This window comes from Chenopodium album, chromosome 25 (genome assembly GCF_948465745.1).
Source record: "Chenopodium album chromosome 25, dcCheAlbu1.1, whole genome shotgun sequence".
NCBI lineage: Eukaryota > Viridiplantae > Streptophyta > Magnoliopsida > Caryophyllales > Amaranthaceae > Chenopodium > Chenopodium album.
In genome coordinates, this window is record NC_137858.1 from 1,440,594 (window position 1) to 1,464,648 (window position 24,055).

The 24,055-nt window shown below is 38.4% G+C and overlaps 4 protein-coding genes across 6 annotated transcripts; 2 read left to right on the forward strand and 2 right to left on the reverse strand.

The window, feature by feature from the left end:
- Positions 1-1,950: 1,950 nt before the first annotated feature.
- On the forward strand, positions 1,951-5,429 carry LOC145615342 (uncharacterized). Of its 2 annotated transcripts, none has more exons than XM_081670410.1 (2): positions 1,951-2,302; positions 3,426-5,429. In XM_081670410.1, exon 2 carries the CDS (start codon positions 3,478-3,480, stop codon positions 5,164-5,166), a length of 1,689 nt encoding a protein of 562 aa, XP_081526536.1. In that variant the 5' UTR covers positions 1,951-2,302; positions 3,426-3,477; the 3' UTR covers positions 5,167-5,429. The 2 variants fall into 2 exon arrangements, with proteins under 2 accessions (XP_081526536.1, XP_081526537.1); XM_081670411.1 differs by lacking the exon at positions 1,951-2,302 and adding an exon at positions 2,795-2,981.
- A 1,943-nt stretch (positions 5,430-7,372) lies between these two features.
- On the forward strand, positions 7,373-11,475 carry LOC145614561 (peroxisomal membrane protein 11C-like). Of its 2 annotated transcripts, none has more exons than XM_081669618.1 (8): positions 7,373-7,544; positions 9,101-9,313; positions 9,490-9,564; positions 9,658-9,732; positions 9,827-9,907; positions 10,063-10,137; positions 10,238-10,411; positions 11,161-11,475. In XM_081669618.1, exons 2-8 carry the CDS (start codon positions 9,122-9,124, stop codon positions 11,176-11,178), a joined length of 690 nt encoding a protein of 229 aa, XP_081525744.1. In that variant the 5' UTR covers positions 7,373-7,544; positions 9,101-9,121; the 3' UTR covers positions 11,179-11,475. The 2 variants fall into 2 exon arrangements, with proteins under 2 accessions (XP_081525744.1, XP_081525743.1); XM_081669617.1 differs by having other exon boundaries at positions 7,378-7,544; positions 11,184-11,475.
- Positions 11,476-11,614: 139 nt separating this feature from the next.
- On the reverse strand, positions 11,615-13,160 carry LOC145615425 (putative acetyltransferase At3g50280). The gene is made up of 2 exons (XM_081670498.1): positions 12,693-13,160; positions 11,615-12,546 (listed from the first exon to the last, which is right to left on the reverse strand). Exons 1-2 carry the CDS (start codon positions 13,158-13,160, stop codon positions 11,656-11,658), a joined length of 1,359 nt encoding a protein of 452 aa, XP_081526624.1. The 3' UTR covers positions 11,615-11,655.
- Positions 13,161-19,572: 6,412 nt separating this feature from the next.
- Positions 19,573-23,101, reverse strand: LOC145615698 (uncharacterized). Its single transcript, XM_081670755.1, has 3 exons — positions 21,923-23,101; positions 21,051-21,779; positions 19,573-21,000 (listed from the first exon to the last, which is right to left on the reverse strand). Exons 1-3 carry the CDS (start codon positions 23,099-23,101, stop codon positions 19,573-19,575), a joined length of 3,336 nt encoding a protein of 1,111 aa, XP_081526881.1.
- Between the last annotated feature and the right edge of the window lie 954 nt (positions 23,102-24,055).

Sequence of the window (24,055 nt, forward strand, 5' to 3'; positions counted from 1 at the left end):
TTAGACTTTAAATTACCACAGTTTTCAAAACTGGGTGTGCTCCTCGAAATAAAACAAAGGAGCCTCCCGAAATTCAAATACTTGGTAATTGGTTACTATCAATATTTTATAAATAATAATTTGGAAAGCTAATGTTGTCTTTTGCGTACGAAATAAATAAAAATGGGGTCATACAAATATACTACTCCGTATAATCGTAATAAATTGGGAAATATTGTTCCAAAGATGGGAAGATGAGAATGATATGAAATTAAATTAATGTACGTATAAATTAGTGAAGCTTCTAGCCACAAATGGTGAAGGGGTAATAGTAATTTGATGGACCACAATTATCATCATATCTTTATCTTTCATTTTCAGTATGCCTCATTATTAATGTTTTATGAGTAGATGTATTTTTTGTCCCTTTTTTCAAATTTGAAGGTTATTTATTATTGTACGATTTAGGACATTAGGTCCTGGATTCAGGAATGCAATAAATTCCAGGCTTTCACTATGTTCCTACAGTTATTAAATAAATTTAAAAATTGAATTTTCTTTTTATTTTTTTTAGCTGAAGAACGCCTCGGGACATTAGGATATTGTTTATTTATCTAGTCATTTTGATGATTATTGCTAATTTAATCATCAAATGAGCAAAATAATACTCTTTAGTGGATATGCATCCGTATGTTACTATTTTTTTTCAATACTTAATACTATGAAGTTGTAACCAATGTGTTAATTAGAAGTAAAAAAAAAAAAAAAAAATCTTTGGGGTTGCACTTCCAAATGTTAAATCATATCAGTGATATCACTGTCAAATAATTGAGGTCACTTTTCCTCAAATCTTTAATTAACCTTTACCTTTTTCTTTGCAAATCATTTCCTACCTTTTTAGTTTTACATACAAAAGAAAAAAAAAATTATGGCTCACAACTTTGAGAGTTTGTAACAAAAATATAAAAATAAAAAAAATTAATTAAAAAAGGATCACGCTCAAAGCATTTCCAGTCCAACTTTAAGTCTTAACACACGTGGTTGAGAAAGTGAGCATGAGTGGCACTCATTAGCCGTCCCCACTTAACACCTGTACTCCAACCTCCACGTCATACTCTGGATTACCTCAAAATCTGTGAAATTTAATCAGGATTAAATTCAAATATTTTGATCAACTAATTATCCCAACGGTCAAATACTTGCTTTTTCCTGAAACAATCTTGTCCGTCTGATTATTCTACCCTTCCAAACAGTAATTCCTCTAATTCTTACTACTACTAAATGCATCAGATATTTTAAGTTTCAACTAAATAAAAGTGTTACTTCGTGTTAGGAACATGCCAAGATCCTAACTACGAAGTATACACTGTGTAAATAATTAAATTAATTTAATCACAATTATTATCAAAAGCTCATATAGATTAATAAAAGAAAACTTTGAGTAGTCATCCACTAAAGTTTCATATGTGCTGGTTGTACTGTGTGACCGGAGCTATTTATTTAGGAATAACTTCTAACTGATCGATTAATCTTTGACCGATCAAGTAACCTCTGCCCAACTGCCCAAGTAACCCTTGACCGACCGAGCGAGTAATCCCTGATTGACTAAGTATCCCCTAACTGATCGAGTAACCCCTAAGTAACTCCTAACTAAGTAACCCCTGATCGACCCGAGTAACCCCTGCATAAGTAACCCCATCCACACGGTATCTTCAGTCACACACAAAATACGCTACTACGAGTATTAGTTTTATATTTGTCTCGTTTGACTTTTCAATTAATAAAATAAAATAATACAAATTTTCAAAAAAATCTAACATCAAAGTTTAAATTTTTTGTTTAATTTTAACATATAGTTTTGATTTTTGAAATGCAGGTTCATAAGAATTAATAATGTTACTATTATTGTCTCCTCACATAACACATAACTCTATCTCTTCTTTTTATGTTACCTTGTCCACTTGCTAGTTGCTACTAACTAAAACTAGTAATTCAAATACATGGGTTCCTGTCTCTACTACTATTAACTTCACTCTCTCTTCTTCTACTTCAAAAGATTCTTCCATTTCAAATTTTGCTGACCGTTTTATGTCATCATTTCTTCTCCTTCTTCTTCAAACACAAAATTAAAATTCTGGGTATTTCTGAATTTCTCAGGAATTAATCTGGGTTTCTCTCAAAAAGATCAAATCTTTAATATTTATGGTTGATTATTATTTTAGAGAGAAAAAGAGAAGGTGAAGTTTGAAGATCAAGCTATTGTGGGTGGTTACTTTTGTATTGAGATAAAGTTACAAGCTTCTGTATTTTTTGATTCTTAAAGGTTAGTTCTTCATGCTAGATTCTTTTGCTTCACTAAAAATTAATACTTTAAAGAGTTTCTCTTTTGCTTTAATCCCCAATTTTCTGTATTTAGTGTTGTCTAATTGTACTTGTATATTCTTGTCACCTTTGATCATTTACTAGACGGGTTAATGACGTAGACGGTTTGATCTCGTTTCTAGACTTTACTGACAAAAGTAGCAAAATTCGATATGTTATCTATGATCTTTCTATAAGTTTGGCAAGGAAAATTGACGATCTGTATGCTATTTTGGCTTTGTTGCTTTGATTTTTCCTAAGAATTATAGTGGGGTAGGTTGAAAAAATTCAAATCCACTCCATATATTAGTAGAAAGAGACTAATTTCGTCTCTTTAAAGCTAAGACAAAACCCCACAAAATACGTTATACCAAGGATTAATCTTGACAAAAGATATATAGCTGGAATCTCCTTTGTAACTTGTCTTTATCAAAATTATTAGCCTTACAATTAGATTTAATATCACTTGGCTTAGCTCAATTGAAGTTAATAGCTTGTTAATCTCATCAAAATACTTTCTTTTTACCTCTTACTTCCCTTATAATCATAGATTACACACTCTGAATTCGAAAAGGGTATTTTAGTAAATTTGTGGCGCCGACGATTTATTTCACTCTAACGGCCTTTGATTAATCTAAAAGGTATTAATATCAAAATCATAATCAATATCCATCAAAGTGACTATGATGTCTAAACCTCTACAATTTTTGTAGGAAAAAAAAAAAAAAAAAGATTTAATCTTTCATGGGAAATGGATGATAAATTCATAATTTTACTAGTTATTATATAATGGTTGTAGTACACATGGTGGGGCTTTGTTAGAGGTACTTTGATTTTCCTGTTGGTGGGCGGTTGTTGTTTTTATGTAAAACGGGCTTTCTGTGACACTTCTTTGTTGTAACTACTCCATTTTATATTTGTAGGAGTATGTCATAAAGTTACAAACTTTAATTACTTTTGTTATTTGGGTGTTTCTCTTTGAGATTGATACCTTGCTAAGTTTAATCTGTATGTACTGTCTGTTTTGGTGTCGGTTGATCTTTTCGTGTTATTGAGTCGAAAATCTTGCTGTAATTGGACTGCAGTTTCTGCTGATCAAGTGATTAATCAAAGTTGGAGTTAGTAAAAGGAGGTGCTATGGTGGAAGAAAAAGGTCGTGGTGATTTGGTGGATGATCAGACAGCTGAGCAATGGCTATTACATGCCCAGGAGTTGGTTCCTGTGGCACTTAATAAAGCAAGACAGGTTAAGGGATTTCCGGGGAGATGGAAGATGATCGTATCGAAATTGGAACAAATCCCTTCTCGTTTATCGGATTTATCTAGTCATCCTTGCTTCTTGAAGAATACACTTTGTAAGGAGCAATTGCAGGCTGTTTCGAAGACGATGAATGAGGCAATTGAATTAGCTGATATGTGTATTCAAGAGAAGTATGAAGGGAAGCTACGTATGCAGAGTGATCTTGATTCATTGTCAGGGAAATTGGACTTGAATCTTCGAGATTGTGGTCTGTTGATCAAGACCGGGGTACTTGGTGAGGCTACGATGCCTTCTGTTTCGTCGAGCTCTTCCTCATCATCTGAATCAGATCACAAAGCTCATGTCAACATAAGGGAGTTGCTTGCTCGCCTTCAAATTGGGCACTTGGAGGCAAAACATAAGGCTCTTGACACTCTTGTTGAGATAATGAAGGAGGATGAAAAGAATGTATTGTCTGTTCTTGGAAGGAGCAATATTGCTGCCTTGGTGCAGCTTCTCACAGCAACTTCTCCTCGAATTCGGGAGAAAACCGTGACTGTTATATGCTCGTTAGCAGAATCAGGGTCATGTGAGAATTGGTTGGTTTCGGAAGGAGTTCTTCCGCCTCTTATAAGGCTAGTAGAGTCAGGCAGCTTAGTAGGAAAAGAGAAGGCCACAATTTCTCTCCAAAGACTATCAATGTCATCTGAAACAGCTCGAGCCATCGTTGGGCATGGTGGGGTTAGACCCTTGATTGAAATGTGCAGAGCAGGAGATTCTGTGTCACAAGCCGCGTCTGCCTGCACATTAAAGAACATATCAGCTGTTCCTGAAGTGAGGCAAACCCTTGCCGAGGAAGGGATTGTTAAAGTCATGATCAATCTTCTCGATTGTGGCCTTTTGCTAGGATCCAAAGAATATGCAGCTGAATGCTTGCAGAATCTCACTGCAAGCAATGAAGCTCTCCGAAGGTCTGTTGTTTCTGAAGGTGGAATTAGGAGTTTATTGACTTACCTAGATGGGCCTTTACCTCAGGAGTCTGCTATGGGGGCGTTGAGGAATCTAGTAGCATCTGTTTCGATTGAGTTACTTGAATCACTCGGATTTCTCCCAAGATTAGTCCATGTTTTGAAATCTGGATCAGTGGGGGCCCAGCAGGCTGCTGCATCAGCTATTTGCAAGGTTTGCAACTCGACTGAGGTTAAAAAGATGGTGGCCGAAGTTGGGTGTATCCCATTGCTTATTAAGATGCTCGAGGCCAAGACAAATGGTGCTAGGGAGGTTGCTTCTCAGGCACTTTCAAGTTTGATGACACTTTCCCATAATTGTAGGGAAGTGAAGAAAGATGACAAGAGTGTTCCGAATTTAGTTCAATTACTAGATTCAAACCCCCAGAACTCGGCCAAGAAATATGCAGTGTCCTGTCTGCTTTCCCTCTCATCGAGTAAGAAATGCAAGAAGCTCATGGTGTCGTATGGTGCAATCGGGTATCTAAAGAAGCTGTCAGAAATGGATGTTCCTGGTGCCAAGAAACTGCTCGAACGTTTAGAGAGAGGTAGACTGAAGAGCATGTTCAGCAGGAAATGAGACCCGAGTTATGTAAGTTTGCGTCCTATTACTACGCTTTTTAGCATATGATGGTTTCATAACCTATATGAAACAGCAGGTGCTTGATTGTAAACTAGCTAATTAAGCAAGTATTATATGTTCTGACGATGTTTAACCATGTACTATATTGTATCCAGTAGTATGTGTGCCTTAGAATAATTTATAGTATGTTATTCAATCCTGGAAGAAAGTTTCCAGTCATAGCAATTTATCTTGAGCTAATCACTAGCATTGTTTGCCTACTTGAACTGTATTGACTGTTTAATTATATATCTCGTCTTTAAGCAGGTAATTAAACGAAGGCTCGATCAATTTATGTTTCTAGATTATGAGTTGCTAGTTTATTATCCATTTGGTGATAAAAAGTTTGACAGTGTATTAGCATGCCTTAGTTGAAAGTTGGTCAACGAAAACTATTCTAAACCCAGTGTGAGATTCTAAGGTTTAATCATTGTTCTGGTGCTTTATACTCACTTGCTGTTGGGGTTCACTAAACCAGTCAGAATATTATTATTAGTCTGAATTTGAAGGATTTTCCAAGTTTACAATCATTGAAATGCATTACATCAGCCTCCACTTCAGGTCAGCTTCTTGGTCTTTCACTAATATTTTTCTAGCTTGTAAAGTGTAATCGAAGTCTCTCCTTTAATTTCTGTTTTGGCTTAATGTCGAGCAATGCTCGTATAAGATTCTGGTTGATGGTTCAGGCTTCCGAACATGAAATTCTGAGAGTGTACTCTCGGTTGTAGGTTTGGTTTGTTAGGACATAAGGCGTATGTTGGATAATTACCAAACCCGGGGGGTAGATGGAATGTGTTTCTCATGAGATGTATTCGTATGAGTCATGTTAAACCTTCATCTCAAGCATGCAACCTTTGTGAACCGGTTGTAAACAGAAGACTGAACTACTGAAGACCATTCCAAATTAGTGTGTACTGCAAGGTATTAATCAGTTTGATCAGATTTGTTTGTGCAAGTACCAAGAACATATACCGCTATTTCCTTGCAGTTACCAATTTTGTCAGCTAGGGCCAATGAGTATTAGTTTAGTACTAGTACTAATAATTTTGTACTCGTACTGTTGTATGAAGTATGGAGTTTTAATAATGGACGATAAAATAAAGGTTTATTGGACCGTCGGCCACAAAATTCTGTGACATAATATAGTATGTGTTACATACCAGAAGTTATGACCAAGGCCCTACTATAACTCTTTGAGACGAAAACCCTTTTTGTTGATTAAATCATGCAGCTAATCAGGACCAGGTAATCCGGAAGTGGGTTGTTTCATCTATTCAATCAGAATAACATGCTATTTTAACTAAAGTAATAATGTTGCGGACATCGGTACATATGTATCTCTTTATATTTATTTTCCAGTGTATTATGAATATGTGAAAGAGCACAACGGCAGCATTGTTGCACACATTGTCAATGATGCCCATGTTAGATTAGATTGACCAATGTGTGTTGGGCCAACCCAATGTGATGGGCCAAAATGATCTATGTGACACCCAGGAGTAGCAATGATTTATGCCCAAATGTTTAGCCATACTTTTACGCTCATCATTCTACAACACAAGGGAGTTTGTGGTATTGAAGGAGATTGAATCACTTAAATTTTCATATACATTTTCCCAATCATATTATTCACATCAATTTAAATATAGGATCTTGTTGAGTTTAGATCTTTGTATTGATTACTAACTACCCCATTGTCTGATAGTCCAATAGCATTATAAACTTCCATTGTCACCCACCCTAACCTCCCATGCCTATATTCATTTACTAATACTCCATACTTGTACTTTAGAGTTGTCGAATTGACTCAACATGACACCAAATCACCCAAACCCGATTGTATAACCAAATCGATAAATCTAACTACACGTACGTGGTACTAATAATCACCAAGGGAGAACATAAGAAGAATAACTATTTGAACAAACAATTTGACCCATCACAACCATCCAATCAAAGTCAATGAAATTAATGGATGACTAATACCAAATTATACTTGAAGGGAGCTATTCTTTTTCATATGAAGCAACCAAAATATAAATTACTAGTTAAAAAATATCAAGCAATTTGGATAATCTAATTTAAGATATTTCAAAAATTACTAATAATTTTTTTTTTTTTAGCAAAAACCCAAATTTGTTGTTTAGCAAGAAAAAAATAGAGACCAAACAAGGCCTTATCAAATTTTTAGCGTCTTTTCTTTCACTTCTGACGCTCAATATTTGATAATTCCCAGAAAAAATAAAATAAAAATTAAAGATAAATCCATCTCCCGCGACCTGCAGGAGGAGAGAGAAAATCAAACATCATTTGCAATTTCCCAAGATTTTTCTCAGGTAATTTACATCTTTCTTCCCTTTTCTTTGATTTGATTACCTAGAACCCTAATTTGTTTGCATCATTAATTTCCCTCTTAATTACATCTTAATTCACCCTTCTTTTGAGGTAATTTAAGGGTTTTAGCTTTTCTTGTTTGTGTTTTTATTGATCATTTGTTAGAATTTACATATCTGATTTGCTTAACATTTGTGGTTTTTGACTCCGCTAGAAATTTCTGTTTCTGGGTTATGATTTTTGTGGGTGATTTTTATTATTTGGGAGGAGGGGTGTTTGCCCTGTTTGGTTGTTGGTCAACTTTGAGGAGTGAGAAATTTTGGTGGTGGGAATTGTTTTATCCTGAAAGATCTTATTGATTTGTATCTGGGTCATCAATTTGATTAGAATTTTGTTGTAATTTATGGTTTTGAATCTTTTGATCATTTAAAAGCTTTACAATTGATGGATTAAAAAAATGAGAAAATGTTTGTGTTGCTATATTCAGCTCATAACCTTTAACATGTCAGATATGGAGAATATGTTGATATCCCATGTGTGATTCTTTAGTTATAAAATCTTTGTATAGGTGTTTATTGTGGTTGTTCCGAAAGCTTGTTGGGCGTTTGGTTCTTGTTATTCTGAAAGCTTGATAGATGCATGTTATACTGAATGTTTCTTGTTCCGTTCATGGGGAAAGAACTTTAATGTAGTATTAAAAAATAACTGATGTTATCTGCTTAGGCTTCTCGAGCTAGCTCTCATTGGCTGTGTTGTAAGACAGAATACTAAACTTTATTAGGGGTCCTTGAACATACCACTAATTAGTGATCAAGGTTTTGGTAAGTATTTTGTTTTCTTTGTTGGAAGCAATGTTCATATATAATGTACTCAACCCTGTTTTTGGGGAATAAGAAGTGATGTACAGTTGGAAATTGCCTTCACATAACTATGGTATGGTTGGGGCTTGTATTGAAGTTACGGTAGCGTTTGATTCAGCGGGCATGGTATTCACCTTTAGGGTTCTCAGTGAAGCAATTTTTATATTTATTAGACAAATCATCCTTGTATCAACGATTATTATCATATTGTTATTGTAATTGGCAAACATTATTCATTTAAAAAATGGCCCAATGGCCAAATTCACCTTATGTAAGTTGATCAATGGTTGAAGTAGGATTGTACGAGTAGGAGTGAGTGAGAAACAACAAAAAGCTGTATAGAGAGATGGCCGTTATTAAATGGATTTAGTGGACCCATATAACGGGGTAAGGGAGGGTAAAGGAGTTTTTTTTTTCATATAAAGAATATGTGCAATAAGGAAGAATTTAAAGGAGCGGATTTAAACGGATAGAGAGAAGCACGCAAAAGAATGGAGGGAGTATCAGATAGCTAACATCTTAACTATTTTATGTTTTTTCTCCTTGTATGAAGTTCATAATTTGTTATGTACATCAAGTGTGAACCTGACTTTCTTGCGTTAGGCTGCTTTACTTGCTATAATATTGCTGTTAAGTTCAGTTCGGTGGCATGATTTATACAACATGAGTTTACTAAAAGATGGTAGATGAATTTGTAGGGACAGTAGAGAAGATAAAGTATGAGTACATTAGAAGTTCCCAGGGCAGAGCTTGCTCTTGCAGTTCTGTACTTGAACAAAGCAGAAGCCAGGGACAAGATATGCAGGGCAATCCAGTATGGTTCAAAGTTCTTGAGTGATGGACAGCCAGGTACAGCACAAAATGTTGATAAATCAACCAGCTTGGCAAGAAAAGTCTTTCGTCTTTTCAAGGTTTGCTCAAATTTTATCTTTTAATTGCAAATATATTTGATTGAATAGATTTTGGCAATATGAGGTTTTCTTCTGGTTTTGGGGAGTATTTCCACTATGGTTTTCTCTCTAAACCCTAATAACAACATTTTGGCTTTTTAAATTGAAGTTGACCTAAGCTGACTTTTTCATTGCAGTTTGTTAATGATTTGCATGCTCTGATTAGCCCAGTTCCGGCTGGAACTCCTCTTCCCCTGACCTTACTTGGAAAGGTATTCAAGCTCATTGATTCTATACTCTAAGTCAAATATCATATCTTAGATACTTGTATAAGATATCTATTAACCTTTTATTTTTCTTTCCAGTCCAAAAATGCACTATTGTCCACATTTTTGTTCCTTGATCAATTTGTTTGGCTTGGTAGAAGTGGCATCTATAAGGTATGGGTTCCATTTTCTCATTTTCTGTTGATCTAGCACTCTAGCATTGTTTATATGATTCATACTTGGTGAAAACTCAAATTTTGATTGATAGAACAAGGAGCGGACTGACCTGATTGCCAAGATTTCTCTTTACTGTTGGATGAGCTCCTCTGTTTGTACTTCTTTGGTTGAGGTTTGTTGTTTTCCAAAATCATTTATTAACATTTTTGCTCCTGTAACTTGGGAAGCCTTTCTGCATTGTGTTTCCTAATTAATTTAGGTGCTGTTGACTTTCTGAAAGGTGCTAAGTGACTTTCTTTAATTACCTATTGGTACATAAAATTTCAGATTGGGGAACTTGGAAGGCTTTCTGCCTCCATGAAGAAGTTGGAGAAGGAGCTTAAGGGTAGTGAGAAACATGAAGTAAGTGTTTTTTTTTTGAGATACCTTGCTGGCTGTAGCTCATCTTTATATGTCCCAATGTTAGCATCTTTGACTGTGTTGGACATGTTTGTGAATACAGAATGAACAATACAAAGTTAAGGTTCAGAATTATAACGACAGGTCATTGGCCTTGATTAAAGCCGCCATGGATGTAGTTGTAGCTGCTGGACTGCTTCAACTGGCACCCAAGAAAATTAATCCTCGGGTGACTGGGGCCTTTGGTTTTGCTACATCTCTCATATCTTGCTATCAGGTGCGTCCATATTGTGTACTCAATCCATTCCTTGGTTGAACATCCCTCCGTGTCTAGTTGTGCTTGTAGCGTGTCTAAATTGTTTCTTGCTTTGCATTTGAAACCTCATGCTACCATCATTAGCTGGCTGTTTAGTTTCAGCTTTTGTCCAAAATGGGACCAGTTTTACGGTAACCTGAAATGTGTTGTTTGAATTTAGAACCTGAAGTTCTGTGCAGTAAGCAGTAGAGGCTAATCAGGAGGATATGTAGGACATAATAGAATTGAGTAATGGTTTCAATTTGTATAGTTTTCTAACAATGAGGGTTTCTGCAAAGGGTAGAGACCCAAATAATTCGACTAATTCCAAGAGATTTAAAAAAAATAAAAAAAAATGTTTGGTAAGTTTACAAAGTCCTCTCACAGGGAATATTGCCTAATTGATATATATACCCCCCTCCCCCCTCCCACTCCATGAGAATTAAAGTAGCCATAGGACATATTTATCTGATCTAATGTACGGAGAATGTAATTCAAATCTTCTCAAAATATACCTACCAAGGGGAAAGTTAGAAGAAACTACAAAAATCTGGTTTCAAACAGGGCTTAGTACATTTAAGAAATGTCATTCATGTGTGCATATTTGTGTGAAGACTGCCGGGTCATACTATCAAGCACTCGCATGATGTTTCCGTAACATTGGTCTATGACTCTACAGTATTGTATTTTATAATCAGTTTGCTGGATTTGGTTCTAACTACTTTCTTAAGTTTCTTTGCCATATTTGATGCAGTTGCTTCCTTCACGACCAAAGACCAAGACATCTTGAATAAGGAAATCACCTCCTTTCCTGCGGGCTTCAAATGATTATAAGAAGCCGTGATCCATGTCTATGTATGCTTGGGTGAATTTAGATATTAAGTAGGGTGACATTCATTTAATTAAGAACTGGTACTGTATTTCTTTCTTGCCAAGTCTGTCCTCACAGTTCGCAATAGTAATATGTTTATTAATCTCGTTTAGCCAAGAAAGCACTGTTGTATTGTGTGGTTTGAAATTAATATAGGCAATAAGCTTTTCTTGAATCTAACAATTTCCTCTTATCCTCCCTCTCCAAACATATGGATTTTTGAATGCAATACATAAAATGGCCATATCTTTTATTACTCTTAAGCATATCCGAAAAGTGGAGAATGAAGCACAGAAGCTGGAGCTAATCGGATGACCTAAACTGAATTTTAAGATAATAATCAGGTAAATGTATACTAGCCCATGGTGTCAAGAGATATGAGCTCATTATCTACTTCAAGAGCACTCATTGCATCATGTGGTAGGCATATCTCCAAATCTATGCTTTGTCCTCCTTCACTTCCCGGATATGCAGTCACTTTTCCAGGAAACTTGTTTGCATACCCACTGCGAACAGCCACCGGTTTACCAACTCCAAAATCATTCCCGTACACATCAAATTTTGGGGAGCTTCCAATCACAGTGCTGTCTGGCTCAAAGAATGCATCAATCTGATAAACAAAAGGCGACTTCATCCAAGCTTCAAACACACTTCGCACTGTTTTATCAGTCAGCTCTAATACTACTTTCTGCAGCAATGCAGCTGCCCATCCTAAACTATGGTCAAGGACTTCATCAGCTTTGACAGCAGCTTTAGCCACCCAAATAGAATTCCCAAAGTAACCTCGAGGCAGTTGAGGGTTTAGCCTCTGCCTCAGGTTAGCATCCAAGGAGCAGGTAATCTTCTGATCACCTGCTAAACGGCGTGCCCTGGTAATAGACCTCCAGACTACTGCAGACAATGCTTGCAACGACGAGATCTCCTTGTCAGCCTCTCCAACCTCTATGTTTGCCTTCATCTTGAGCTTTGATATTGACTCTGACGAGAAATGGAAGATTTTTTCTCTCAGTTGAGGTGCCTCATATCTGCTTATGAATTCATCAGTATGGATAAAGGGAAGGGTGACTCGTGGACCATATCCTTCAGGAAACCAACGTTCATGAATTGGTAGCTTTGACATCGAAATAGGACTGTGTTGCATATGTATCTCTGACCATATGTTCCAGAAATTCCAGTAAGCAGTTCCATCAGCTACTGCATGATTCATTGAACAACCGATGAAAATCCCATCTACAAGCTCTGTTACCTGTAACCAGAATTATACAATTAGATGCAGGACATCTTTTTCTCCTCAAGTTCTGTTACTGCATTATAAGATACGAAAATAAACATGAAAGAATGAAATGAAAACCCTTAAAATATTTCTACATTCTCCACTGTCTGTTAATTTACCTGAACAGATAACAAAGGCCTAGTATGGCCATCGTAATTGACAGCTTTATGGTGATCAAAGAACGATTTCACAATTGCAGGCACATTGACAGGAGACAGAATATCTTGAATGGTCATATCAAGAGTAGCATGGATGAATCTAGCTCCAGGACCCTTGTTGCAGTCAATGAAGATCAAGCTAGTATGTTGATCTTCATCTATATGTGTCGAAAGCTGACCTGTCAACAGATAGAAATGAGCAAGAGTGCAAGAAAGAGAATCCCTGATCTTTTCCAGGAAATCTGCAATGCTGAAATGTTGATCAGTTGCTGAAGGTTTCATGAAAAGAAGACCCTTCTGAATGTAGTGAGCTGAGAGCATGGCTAGATCACCAGGTGACAAATAGTGAGGCTGTTTCGAATCATTGTCGTCGAGTTTTGGCTTGATGAAGCACTCTGAAACATGTTCGACAATTGGAGAATTCGACATTGGAATTTGTTTCATTAGCAATCTGCCATAAAAATCATAGAAAAATACATACATTAGTTATTTTCATAATTTTGCAACTTCACGATTTTTTCACTAACAACAAATAAGGTACAAGATGAACCGACAAAATCAATAATTAGTTCATCAACATTTTACACTAGAGCATAATACACGAAATCGGAGCAATGTAGGAGGTCTCAACACTTTTCGCCACCGGGCCCCAAAACCTCAAAATTTCCTTAAAAAGCGTGGATTATAGCCTTTAATTTTGTAATTTTCGCCACCGAGATTTTTACCATGGTCCCTAATACCCTCCAAGAATCCAATTGGGTCAGTGGAATCATCTAATATGCCCTTAAACGGCCATTTTACCCGTTCACAACATGAAGTGATTTCGTAAACTCAAGCCTACCACGGACGTTTATCACAACATATAATGATCATATGTGGTTTCAAACGGAATTTTATGACCCCGAGATGTATCCCTTAGGGTTTTAAAGTTTTTCGCCATCGGGCCCCGAAACCTCAAAATTTCCTCAAAAAACGTGGATTATTTCATAATTTTTTGGCCTTTTTTCGCCCGGAACTAAAAATTGCCAAGATGTTTACCATGATCCCTAATACCCTCCAAGAGTCCAATTGGGTTGGTGGAACCATCCAATATGCCCTTAAACGGTCATTTTACCCGTTCACAACTTGCAGTGATTTCGTAAACTCAAGTCTACCATGGACGTTTATGACAACATATAATAATTATATATGGTTTCAAACGGCATTATATGACCCCAAAATGTATCCCTAAGGGTTTCAAGGCTTTTTGCCACCGTGCCCCGAAACATCAAAATTTCCTCAAAAAGCATGGATTATAGCCTTCAATTTTGTAATTTTTGAACATTTTTTCGCTCGGAAATAAAAATTGTCAAGATATTTACCATGGTCCCTAATACCCTCCAAGAGTCCAATTGGGTCGGTGGATCCATCCAATATGCCCTTAAACGGACAATTTACCCGTTCACAACTTGAATTGATTTCATACTTTCAAGCCTACCATGGACGATTTTGACAACATATAATGATCATATGTGGTTTCAAACGGAATTATATGACCCCGAGATGTATCCCTTAGAGTCTCAAGACTTTTTTCCACCAAGCCCCGAAACCTCAAAATTTCCTCAAAAAGCGTGGATTATAGCCTTCAATTATGTAATTTTTTGACCTTTTTTCGCCCGGAAAAAAAAGTTACCAAGATGTTTACCATGATCCCTTATAGCCTCCGGGAGTCCAATTGGGTCGGTGGAACCATTAAATATGCCATAAAATGGTCATTTTCCCGTTCGCAACATGCACCGATTTCGTAAACTAAAGTCTACCACGGACGTTTATGACAACATATAATGATCATATATGGTTTCAAACGACATTATATGACCCCGAGATGTATCCCATAGGGTTTCAAAACTTTTCGCCACCGTACCCCAAAACCTCAAAAATTCCTCACAAAAACGTGGATTAGATCCTTCAATTTTGTAATTTTTTGACCTTTTTTGCCCGGAAATAAAAATTATCGAGAAATTTACCATAGTCCCTAATAGCCTCCGGGAGTCCAATTGGGTCAGTGGAACCATCCAATATGCCCTTAAACGGTCATTTTCCCGCTCGCAACTTGCACCGATTTCGTAAACTCAAGCCTACCACAGACGTTTATGACAACATATAATGATCATATATGGTTTCAAAAGGCATTATATGACCCCGAGATGTATCCTATAGGGTTTCAAAACTTTTCGCCACTGTATCTCGAAACCTCAAAATTTCCTCAAAAAGCATAAGATTATAATCTTCAATTTTTTAATTTTTGACCTTTTTCCGCCCGAAAATAAAAATTGTCGAGATGTTTACCATGGTCCCTAATTTCCTCCGGGAATCGAATTGGATCGGTGGAAACATCCAATATGCCCTTAAACGAACATTTTATCCGTTCACTACCTGTATTGATTTCGTAAACTCAAACCTACCACGGACGTTTATGACAACATAAAAACATCACATATGGTTTCAAACGGCATTATATGACTCGGTGATATATCCCCTAGGGTCTCAACACTTTTTTCCACCGGGCCTGTAAACCTCAAAATTTTCTCAAAAAGCGTGGATTATAGCCTTCGATTTTGTAATTTTTTACCTTTTTTGCCGGAAATAAAAATTTCCGAGATATTTATCATAGTTACTAATAGCCTACGGGAGTCCAATTGGGTCGGTGAAACCATCCATTATGCCCTTAAACGGTCATTTCCCGCTCGCAACTTGCACCGATTTCGTAAACTCAAGCCTACCACGGACGTTTATGACAACATATAATGATCATATATGGTTTCAAACGGCATTATATGACCTCGAGATGTTTACCATGGTCCCTAATATCCTTCGGGATTCGAATTAGGTCAATGAAAACATCCAATATGCCTTTAAACTGTCATTTTATACGTTCACTACTTGTAGCGACTTCGTAAACTCAAGCCTAATACTGACGTTTATAACAACATATAATGATCATATATGGTTTCGAACGGCATTATATAACACCGAGACATATCCCCTAGGGTCTCAACACTTTTTGCAACCGGGCCTGGAAAACTCAAAATTTTCTCAAAAAGCGTGAATTATAGCCTTCGATTTTGTAATTTTTTGACCTCTTCTGACCTAGAAATAAAAATTACCGAGATGTTTACCATGGTCCCTAATAGCCTCCACAAGTCCAATTGGGTCAGTGGAACTTTCCAATATGGCCTTAAACGGTCATTTTACCTGTTCGCAACTTGCACCGATTTCGTAAACTCAAGCCTACCAAGGACGTTTATGACAACATATAATAATCATATATGGTTTCAAACGACATTATATGACCCCGAGATGTATCCCTTTGGGTTTCAAGGTTTTTCGCAACCGTGTCCGAAACCTCAAAATTTCCTCAAAAAGCGTGGATTATAGCCTTCAATTTTGTAATTTTTTTTGACCTTCTTTCACCCGGAAATAAATATTGCCAAGATGTTTGCCATGGTCCCTAATATCCTCTGGGGGTCGAATTGGGTCAGTGGAAACATCCAATATGCCCTTAAACGACCATTTTACCCGTTCACTACTTGTAGTGATTTCTTAAACTCAAGCCTACTACGGACGTTTATGACAATATATAATGATCATATATGGTTTCAAACGGCATACTATGACACCGTGATATATCCCTTAGGGTCTCAACACTTTTTTCCACCGGGCTTGGAAAACTCAAAATTTTCTCAAAAAGCGTGAAATATAGTCTTCAATTTTGTAATTTTTTGACTTTTTTTGCCCGGAAATAAAAATTGCCGAGATATTTACCATGGTCCCTATTATCCTCCGGGAGTCCAGTTGGGTCGGTGGAACCATCCAATATGCCCTTAAACGGTCATTTTACCTGTTCACAACTTGTAGTGATTTCGTAAACTCAAGCATACCACGGTCGTTTATGACAACATATAATGTTCATTATAACTTGAACTGAAATTGAATCCGATCTGATTTTAACTCGAATTGAACCCGAACTATATCCGAAAAGGTGAACGACCCATTATAACTTGAATTGAAACTGACCCAACCTGAACCTGAACCTAATCTAAAGTTAGATTGATCCGACATAATCTGATCTTGGTTCAACCCGAGACCCAATTTGACCCGACCCAAACCCGACTTGAATATTTGAATTGACAGCTCTATACTAAACTAGTTCAATCAATCATCTAATTACTAATCTCAATAAACAAATTCCTACTATCCAATTTAATTCCTTTTTTTTTTTGGTTAAAAAGGCTTTCATTTAGTCATTCATCATCACATCACCAAATTTACAAAGGTTTTCAAAGGCTATGCCTTTGACAAAATAGTTCATAGTAAATACATTAGGAGTTGGCAGTTTCATATACAAAAGCATGAAGATTGTTGCTGCTGTTGGCAAAAGAAAAGTTCCCTGGGTTGGACAGAAGCTCATCCCTACTATCATTCGAGACAATCCTACAAAAGTCTGTTGATGTTACCAGCTTCTGTCTTGGCCAATCTCGCTACCACATCAGCCTCTTGAACTTGGCCCCGCTTCCCTTACTTTAATGATAGCCTCGGAAGTTGCTGGAGGAGTTCCCTGCATTCATTGTACACATTAGTATGCTCATCCCAGACTTGATCTTTCAAATTGATCCCTTGGACCACTCTTTCACAATCAGACAGCAGAAGACCCTCAGAAAGACCCCTATCCTTAGCCCATTTCAGAGAGAACAGAACTGCAAGGGCTTCCCCCCACACAGCAGAAGTACATTTAACATGCAAAGCCATACCCTCACACCAATTTCCGTGGTGATCTCTACAGACACACCCTATACCAGCAGATAGGGTACTAGAGGAAAAGGAAGCATCAGTTTTAATTAGCACTTGAGGAGCCACAAGAGATATGAAGGCAGGCAGCCTAGATTTTGGAGAAAGGGATTGGGTTTGAGATAGAGAAAGGGTCTCTTCAATCATCCACAGAGTGGATTTCCACCAGGTCTCAAGGGGCATGTTATCTTTTTCAAACACCCATCTGTTTCTTCTGATCCAAATCCTCCAGCAAATGACAGCAAAACAAACATCCCAAGGTTTATCCAACTGATTCTCAGAAGAGCAGCTACTCAGATTACCACAAATCCAGTCAGAGACAGAGTTTGAAGAGGGAAGAAAGGATGGTTGTTTGTCCCAAACTTCTACAGCTCTAGGACAATCTCTAAGAACATGTAAGATAGATTCTTTAAGGACAAGAGCTTGAAGGTATAATGTTTCTAGCAGCAAGGTGTGAGGAGGTAGGGAGTCTTTCCCATAAGGTTAGCTAGAGAAACATTTTGACCTTGGGAGAGGAGTTTAGGTCCCAAATTGTACCCCATTTTCCATCTTCTTGGGAATCTGGATGCTTGGACATCCACAGAGAATTGTAGGCAGATTTTGAGTCAAAAAACCTCCCATGCACAAAGGAGCTGATAGGGAAATCAATCCCTCTGTTAGGAAAATAGGTGGCATGAATTTGCTGGGAGATGTGAGGGGGCAGAAGGAAGGAGAGATTGTGTAAAGACCATACTTCTCCATTCCTAGCAAGGTGAAGAGGCATGTCAGCCTCTTGGGAAGAGAGAGGGCCCTGGATCAAATCTCTTAGAGGACCAGGACCAAGCCAGTTGTCCAACCAAAATTTGATCCTAGTTCCATCTCCAATGGCCCATTTAGAATAGGTCTGATAGTGATCCCATGCTTTGCCAATATCCTGCCATATGTGTGAGCCAAGGTGAAATTTTGTAGGAGAGATTTTGCCATCAATATATTTCTCTTGGAGAAGGGAAGAGGCAAGGTTGGAGATGGAATGGGATTTCCAACAGAGTTTCATCATGTGAACAGTATTAGCAAGGAGGGCAGACCTGATGCCCAGACCTCCCATGGAAGAAGGGGCACATATTTTATCCCAAGATAAGAGATGAGTTTTGGGGGTTTCAGAAGTAGAATTTCAGAAGAATTTGGAGCAGGCTTGATCAATTTGGTGGAGGGCTTTTTTTGGAAGGAAGATGACTTGCATAGCATGATTTGCAATGTGAGAGAGGTTGGATCTGATCAAGGTGGCCCTACCAGCCTTAGAAAGACATTTGCTTTTCCAGGATGAAAGTTTCCCTTTTGTCTTCCTAATGATGAAGTCTACTTGACTCAGAGAGGGCCTTTTGAGGTAAGGGGGAAGCCCAAATAGATACCAAGGTCTTGACTACTTTGGACATTTAGAGAGGAGGAGAAGAGATCCTTGAAGAAGGGGGGTATTAGGAGAGAAATAGAGTTTACTTTTTGAGGCATTCATCTTCTGGCCAGAGATGTTCCAGAAGTTGTCCAAGGTATGTTGCATAGCAAGGAGGGTGGAAGGGCTAGCTTCACCAAATAGAATCAAATCATCTGCAAAGAGAAGGTGGGATATAGGAGTTCCCCCTCTTCTCGAGTGAAAGGGTTTCCAATTTCCACCCTCAGAGGCTTGAAGGATGAGATATGACAGGTACTTCATGCATAAGATAAACAGGTAGGGGGAGAGAGGGTCCCCTTGTCTCAATCCTCTTGAAGAGTTGAAGAAAGGGGAGGGATTTCCATTCATCAGAACTTGGGAGGAAGCAGAGGTAACACATCTCATAACTAGTTGGATGGACTCTTGATCAAAACCAGCCTGTATTCCCTTTTTTCTTCCTCATAGAATGGAGGACTTCAGAGGCTACAATGTAGTTGATGTCACAGCCTCTCCCAGGTAAGAAGCTGTTTTGATTAGGGGAGATGATATCAGATAGAAAGGGCCTGAGTGTGTTTACCAGGAGCTTGGAGACAATTTTATATGCAGAGGTCAGAGGCTGATGGGTCTAAACTGCTTTATGGTTTTTGGATGGTCCACCTTTGGGATGAGGCAGATGGTGGTTTTGTTTACTTCTGAAGGAATAGATTTCTGGGAAAAGCAGAGTTGAACAAATCTGAATATATCAGTCCACATAGAATTCCAGTGATTTTGAAGGAAGAAAGGGTGGAAACCATCCACACCAGGAGCTTTATATGGCCCAAGTTGAAATAGAGCAAAGTGTACTTCACTCAGAGAAGGGGGATGGGCAATCTTTATCAAGGGCTGAAGATTTTGAGGAGGGGGGGCCACCATTGGAAGATCAGCAGAGAAAAGGGAAGAGAAGTACCCAACAATATGGTTTTCTAAATCACAGTCAGGGATTGCAACACCAGAATCAGATTCAAGATCAGGGATTCTATTCCTTCTTCTTCTCATCACCACAGATTTATGAAAAAAGCTGGTGTTTCTATCTCCCTCAGCCAGCCAATTAACTCTAGATCTTAATTTCCAGAATTCTTCTTCCAGAAGGAGGTTTTCATGAAGCTCAGCTTGGAGCTCTTCCTCAAGTTCCATGAGATGATTGATATTATGGGAATGAGGGTTAGAATAAGCTAGTTGGATGCCATGAATCCTGGCTCTGATTTTTTTCAGCTTCAGGGAGACCTCCCCAACATTATCTTTGACCCATTCACAAATTTTTGGGGTTAGGGAAGCAAGCTTACAATGAAGAGGGGCAAGACCTTGTTCCCAAGAAGAGGAGATGAAAGAAGAGAAGCCTGGATGGTGGTACCAGAGAGTCTCCATTTTGAAGGGTTTATGGTGGTGGACAAAGTTGGAAGGAGGTTTAGAAATAGAGAGTTTAATGGGGCAGTGATCAGAAGATTCCCTTGTGAGATGGGAGAGGGAAGTATCAGGAAAGGCAATAAGCCAGGAAGTATTGACAAAGGCTCTATCTAACCTTTGAAGGATTGGGTTTGATTTTCTTTTATTAGTCCAAGTGAACTTAGGACCACAAAAACCAACATCATGAAGATCACAAGCATTCATAGCATCTCTAAAGCTATTCATTCTATTAACTTTAACAGGAAGACCCCCCAATTTCTCAGCAGGAGACATGACTTCATTAAAATCTCCTATTACTACCCAAGGAACAGACACATTTGGATACATTCTAATCAGCTCTTGCCACAAGTCTAATCTAGCTTTATACTTTGTACTAGCATAAATACCATAGAAAACAAATTCAAAGGAGGGAGCTTTTACCTTCAGAATCCCATGAAAGCTGTGTAAATCCGCCCCAATAGACTGGATTTCCACAAAGGCAGGGTTCCAGAGAATCAGCAAACCACCAGAAAGCCCATGAGGCTCAGCATAGAAGAAACGGTCAAAAGGGAGAGCCTTGACAAGGATCTCAGTATGAGCTCTGCTAGTCTTAGTCTCCGAGATCAGCATAATATCAGGGGTATGATTTCCACGATGTGCTGGACATTGGCTCTGAACCCAGGGCGAGCCATGCCTCTAGCATTCCACGCTACAATAATCATTGGATTGGGTGTTTGGTGCAGGGCACCTATTTCCCTCATCCTTTCCGGTGACAGAGCTCGTCCCACTTCCAGAAACGCCCAGTCCTCCACATTGAAGAAGGACTGATCCCTGGGAGTGATCAATGCTTCCGATTTGAAGATCGGGTTGATTAGGTCTAGATCCTTGAAGCAGCGAGCTTGGATTTCCACCAGAGAGAATTGGAGGTCCGCCTCCACTGAGACTATCGCATCTGCGAAGTTGGCTGCCGTGATTGAGACAGGGGTTGAGCTCAATGACAAAGTTTTCCGATATTGAGGGAGCATCGGAGTAGGATCTACCATGAATTCCAATTCTGGGGGACAATCAGCGAGCTGGTGGTTAGTTGCATCTCCAGCATCCACCATCTCAGAAAAACTTCCGCCACCGGGCACAGAGCTTTGATCATGTCCAGATCTGGTAGGTGGAAGGGAACTAGATCGCCGTCTTCGTCCACCATCATCGTCTTCTGGTACGGCGGATCTACGAGCACAGGGTTCAGGATGAATTGGCGGATCTGACTTGGTTTGAGGCGGTACCAAGTCGACGGAGTTTGGAGGACGAAAGTGGTACTGTTGATCCACACTTCTGGCAGGGCTGGGATCGGTGCTTCGAAGTACTCGAACCGGTTTCGCCACTCTGGGTCGAATCCGACTCTGACTCCAGGGGTAGTTTTTGGAATGGTAGATAAAACTTGGGGTTGGGTTGGGAGTAGCGCTGCATCATTCTTGCAACATTCGGATCCATTGGGATCGGTTCGTCGTCCGACGACTCAGGGTGGTGTTGAAAGGGGCAGGACTGGTTGCTGGACGACGACATTGTACGAAGATGAAGGGATAGTGGTCACAGGAGAGGTGAGAACAGAGATAGCTGAAGGGTCAGTGTTTAGATCTGATGTAGAAGGATCCGAAGGGGGAGATGGGTTTTTCTTCGAAATAACTATTACAGCATTTAATGGGGTTGGTTGAGAAGATGTTCCTTTATTTTGAACAACAGGAATTTCTACTTGACTTTTTTGAAGGGAATTAGATTTTGCAATTGACTTTTTTTCCCTCGCTTTTTTATGCTTTTTTGCATTCTTTGACAGAACCTTTTCCCACCCCAAATCTTGTTCAGACGAAGATGCTTCCGCCATAGGAACATCTTTCTGCTGGTGCTGCTTCTTTCCACACACTGCTGCAGACTGACCCACAGATTTGCACTCCAAGCAAAACTTTGGTAGATCACCAAAGACAATTTCTTGTCTATAATTTCCGATCCAGACAGAGGATCTGCAAGGTTTCAAAAGATCAACTAGAATTTGAATACGAGCAGTTCGTTTCCTGGCCACACCCTGCACCCTCAGATCTGCTTTCAGGAAGGTGCCCAAAGATGACCCAATCCTTTCAAGAATGTCCACCAAGTGCAGTTCAACTAGCAATTCTGGCAATTCCGCCCACACAGGAACAGAGGATATGACTGAATCCGATGGTTTAAACCCCGGCGACCAAGGCTGGACAAGGAGCAGAAACGAGCCTATAAACCAAGGTCCCTTAGATAAGATCGAATCTCTATCTACTTGCAAAGACGGCAGTACATTATAAAAGTCCTTTCCCAAAGCTGAAAAATTTAGGGTTCCAGTGGGTTTCCAGATAAGGTTAAGTTTCTCAAAAAGGTATTCTGCAGAGAAAGATTTCCCTACCACCTTCACGATGAGGGAGTTGACCCGAGGAGATAAAAGAGGCGGGGCATCAGCCGGAGTGATGGGGATGAAGATCTCCGCTGACGGATTGAAATCAGGAGGGGGTGAAACAGAATAGACAGATTGGATGAAACATTGGGGGATTGGGATGGATTTAGGGGTAGGGTTAGAGACAGCTTGGCTAAAGGAAAGGTTTTCTTGAACTTGTAAGACCGGAGGTGGAAGGGGGTGGAGAGGCAGTGGCGGAGGAGGCGGTTCAGGGGGTTTTTGGATTTTCTCTCCCTCACTTTCTCTCATTTCGACCTACTCGTTAATTTAATTCCTAATTTCATCCCAAAAAGATACGGGATAAAATTAAAAAGATACCCAAGATATTATCTTGTAACAATTGTAGCTATGATAATTGATAAATACGGTAAATATTCCCCACAAATATTTAACAAATTTATACTTAAGTGATAATTTTTTTAAAAAAAAAAAACAGAGGTAACAAAGGCAATAGACTAGATTTTGCTGTTTCGTCTGCAATTTTGGAGTCTAAATTCAATTTGTTTTATACTGAGGTTTGAAGCTAGATTACTGATGAAGGGTAGTCGGAAAATTCGAAAAACAATGCAAGCACACAAATTCTTACCACCAGATTTATGGAGGGAGATTTTGCTAAGGTCAGCAGTCAAGACTCTTTTACGATTTAGAAGTGTTTGTAAAACCTAAATTGGATATTTTTACATCAATCTAGGGGTTGTTTGCTATTCCATAATTGTTTCAAAGTTTCGTTATTATCAAGGATGATGTATTTTTTTTTTTTTTTAGTAATTGCATTAGTCAAAGTTTTGTGTGCGTGTGTGTGTTTTTTTTTTTCTCTTTTGAAGAATTGATTATAATATTCCGTCCGTCCCAAAAAGAACGACCTATTTGGGTTGATTACGCGGGTATTAAGGAAGTTAAGCAAAAAGATGTAAAAGTATATTGGAAAGATAAATTTACATGGGGTTTGTAAGAAATAAAGAGAGAAAGCAATAAAATAACATGGAAAATCAAATTTTTATATGGGAAAGCTAATTTTGCACAAATATTGTAGCAAATTGGTGGGTGTTTTAATGCAAATGGATCATTCTTTTTGGGACAAAGTTTTGGCCAAATGGATCGTTCTTTTTGGGACGGAGGGAGTAGTAGTTTTGCTACTTCACATTTTTACACTAACAAAAAAAGGTACAAGATGAACCGACAAAATCATCATCAACAATCTAA

Bases quoted from the DNA above. Each gene is read 5' to 3' on its own strand.
- LOC145614561 (XM_081669617.1), top strand. From the start codon at position 9,122: ATGAGTACATTAGAAGTTCCCAGGGCAGAGCTTGCTCTTGCAGTTCTG. The intron at 9,314-9,489 runs GTTTGCTCAAAT...TTTTCATTGCAG, and splicing joins AAGTCTTTCGTCTTTTCAAG to TTTGTTAATGATTTGCATGC. The intron at 9,908-10,062 runs GTTTGTTGTTTT...ATAAAATTTCAG, and splicing joins TTTGTACTTCTTTGGTTGAG to ATTGGGGAACTTGGAAGGCT.
- LOC145615425 (XM_081670498.1), bottom strand. From the start codon at position 13,160: ATGTCGAATTCTCCAATTGTCGAACATGTTTCAGAGTGCTTCATCAAG. The intron at 12,547-12,692 runs GTAAATTAACAG...TTCTGGTTACAG, and splicing joins GGCCTTTGTTATCTGTTCAG to GTAACAGAGCTTGTAGATGG.
- LOC145615342 (XM_081670410.1), top strand. From the start codon at position 3,478: ATGGTGGAAGAAAAAGGTCGTGGTGATTTGGTGGATGATCAGACAGCT.
- LOC145615698 (XM_081670755.1), bottom strand. From the start codon at position 23,101: ATGAGAGAAAGTGAGGGAGAGAAAATCCAAAAACCCCCTGAACCGCCT. The intron at 21,780-21,922 runs GTCCTGCCCCTT...CCCTGGAGTCAG, and splicing joins ATGTCGTCGTCCAGCAACCA to AGTCGGATTCGACCCAGAGT. The intron at 21,001-21,050 runs GTCCAGCACATC...CTGATCTCGGAG, and splicing joins GCCCTGGGTTCAGAGCCAAT to ACTAAGACTAGCAGAGCTCA.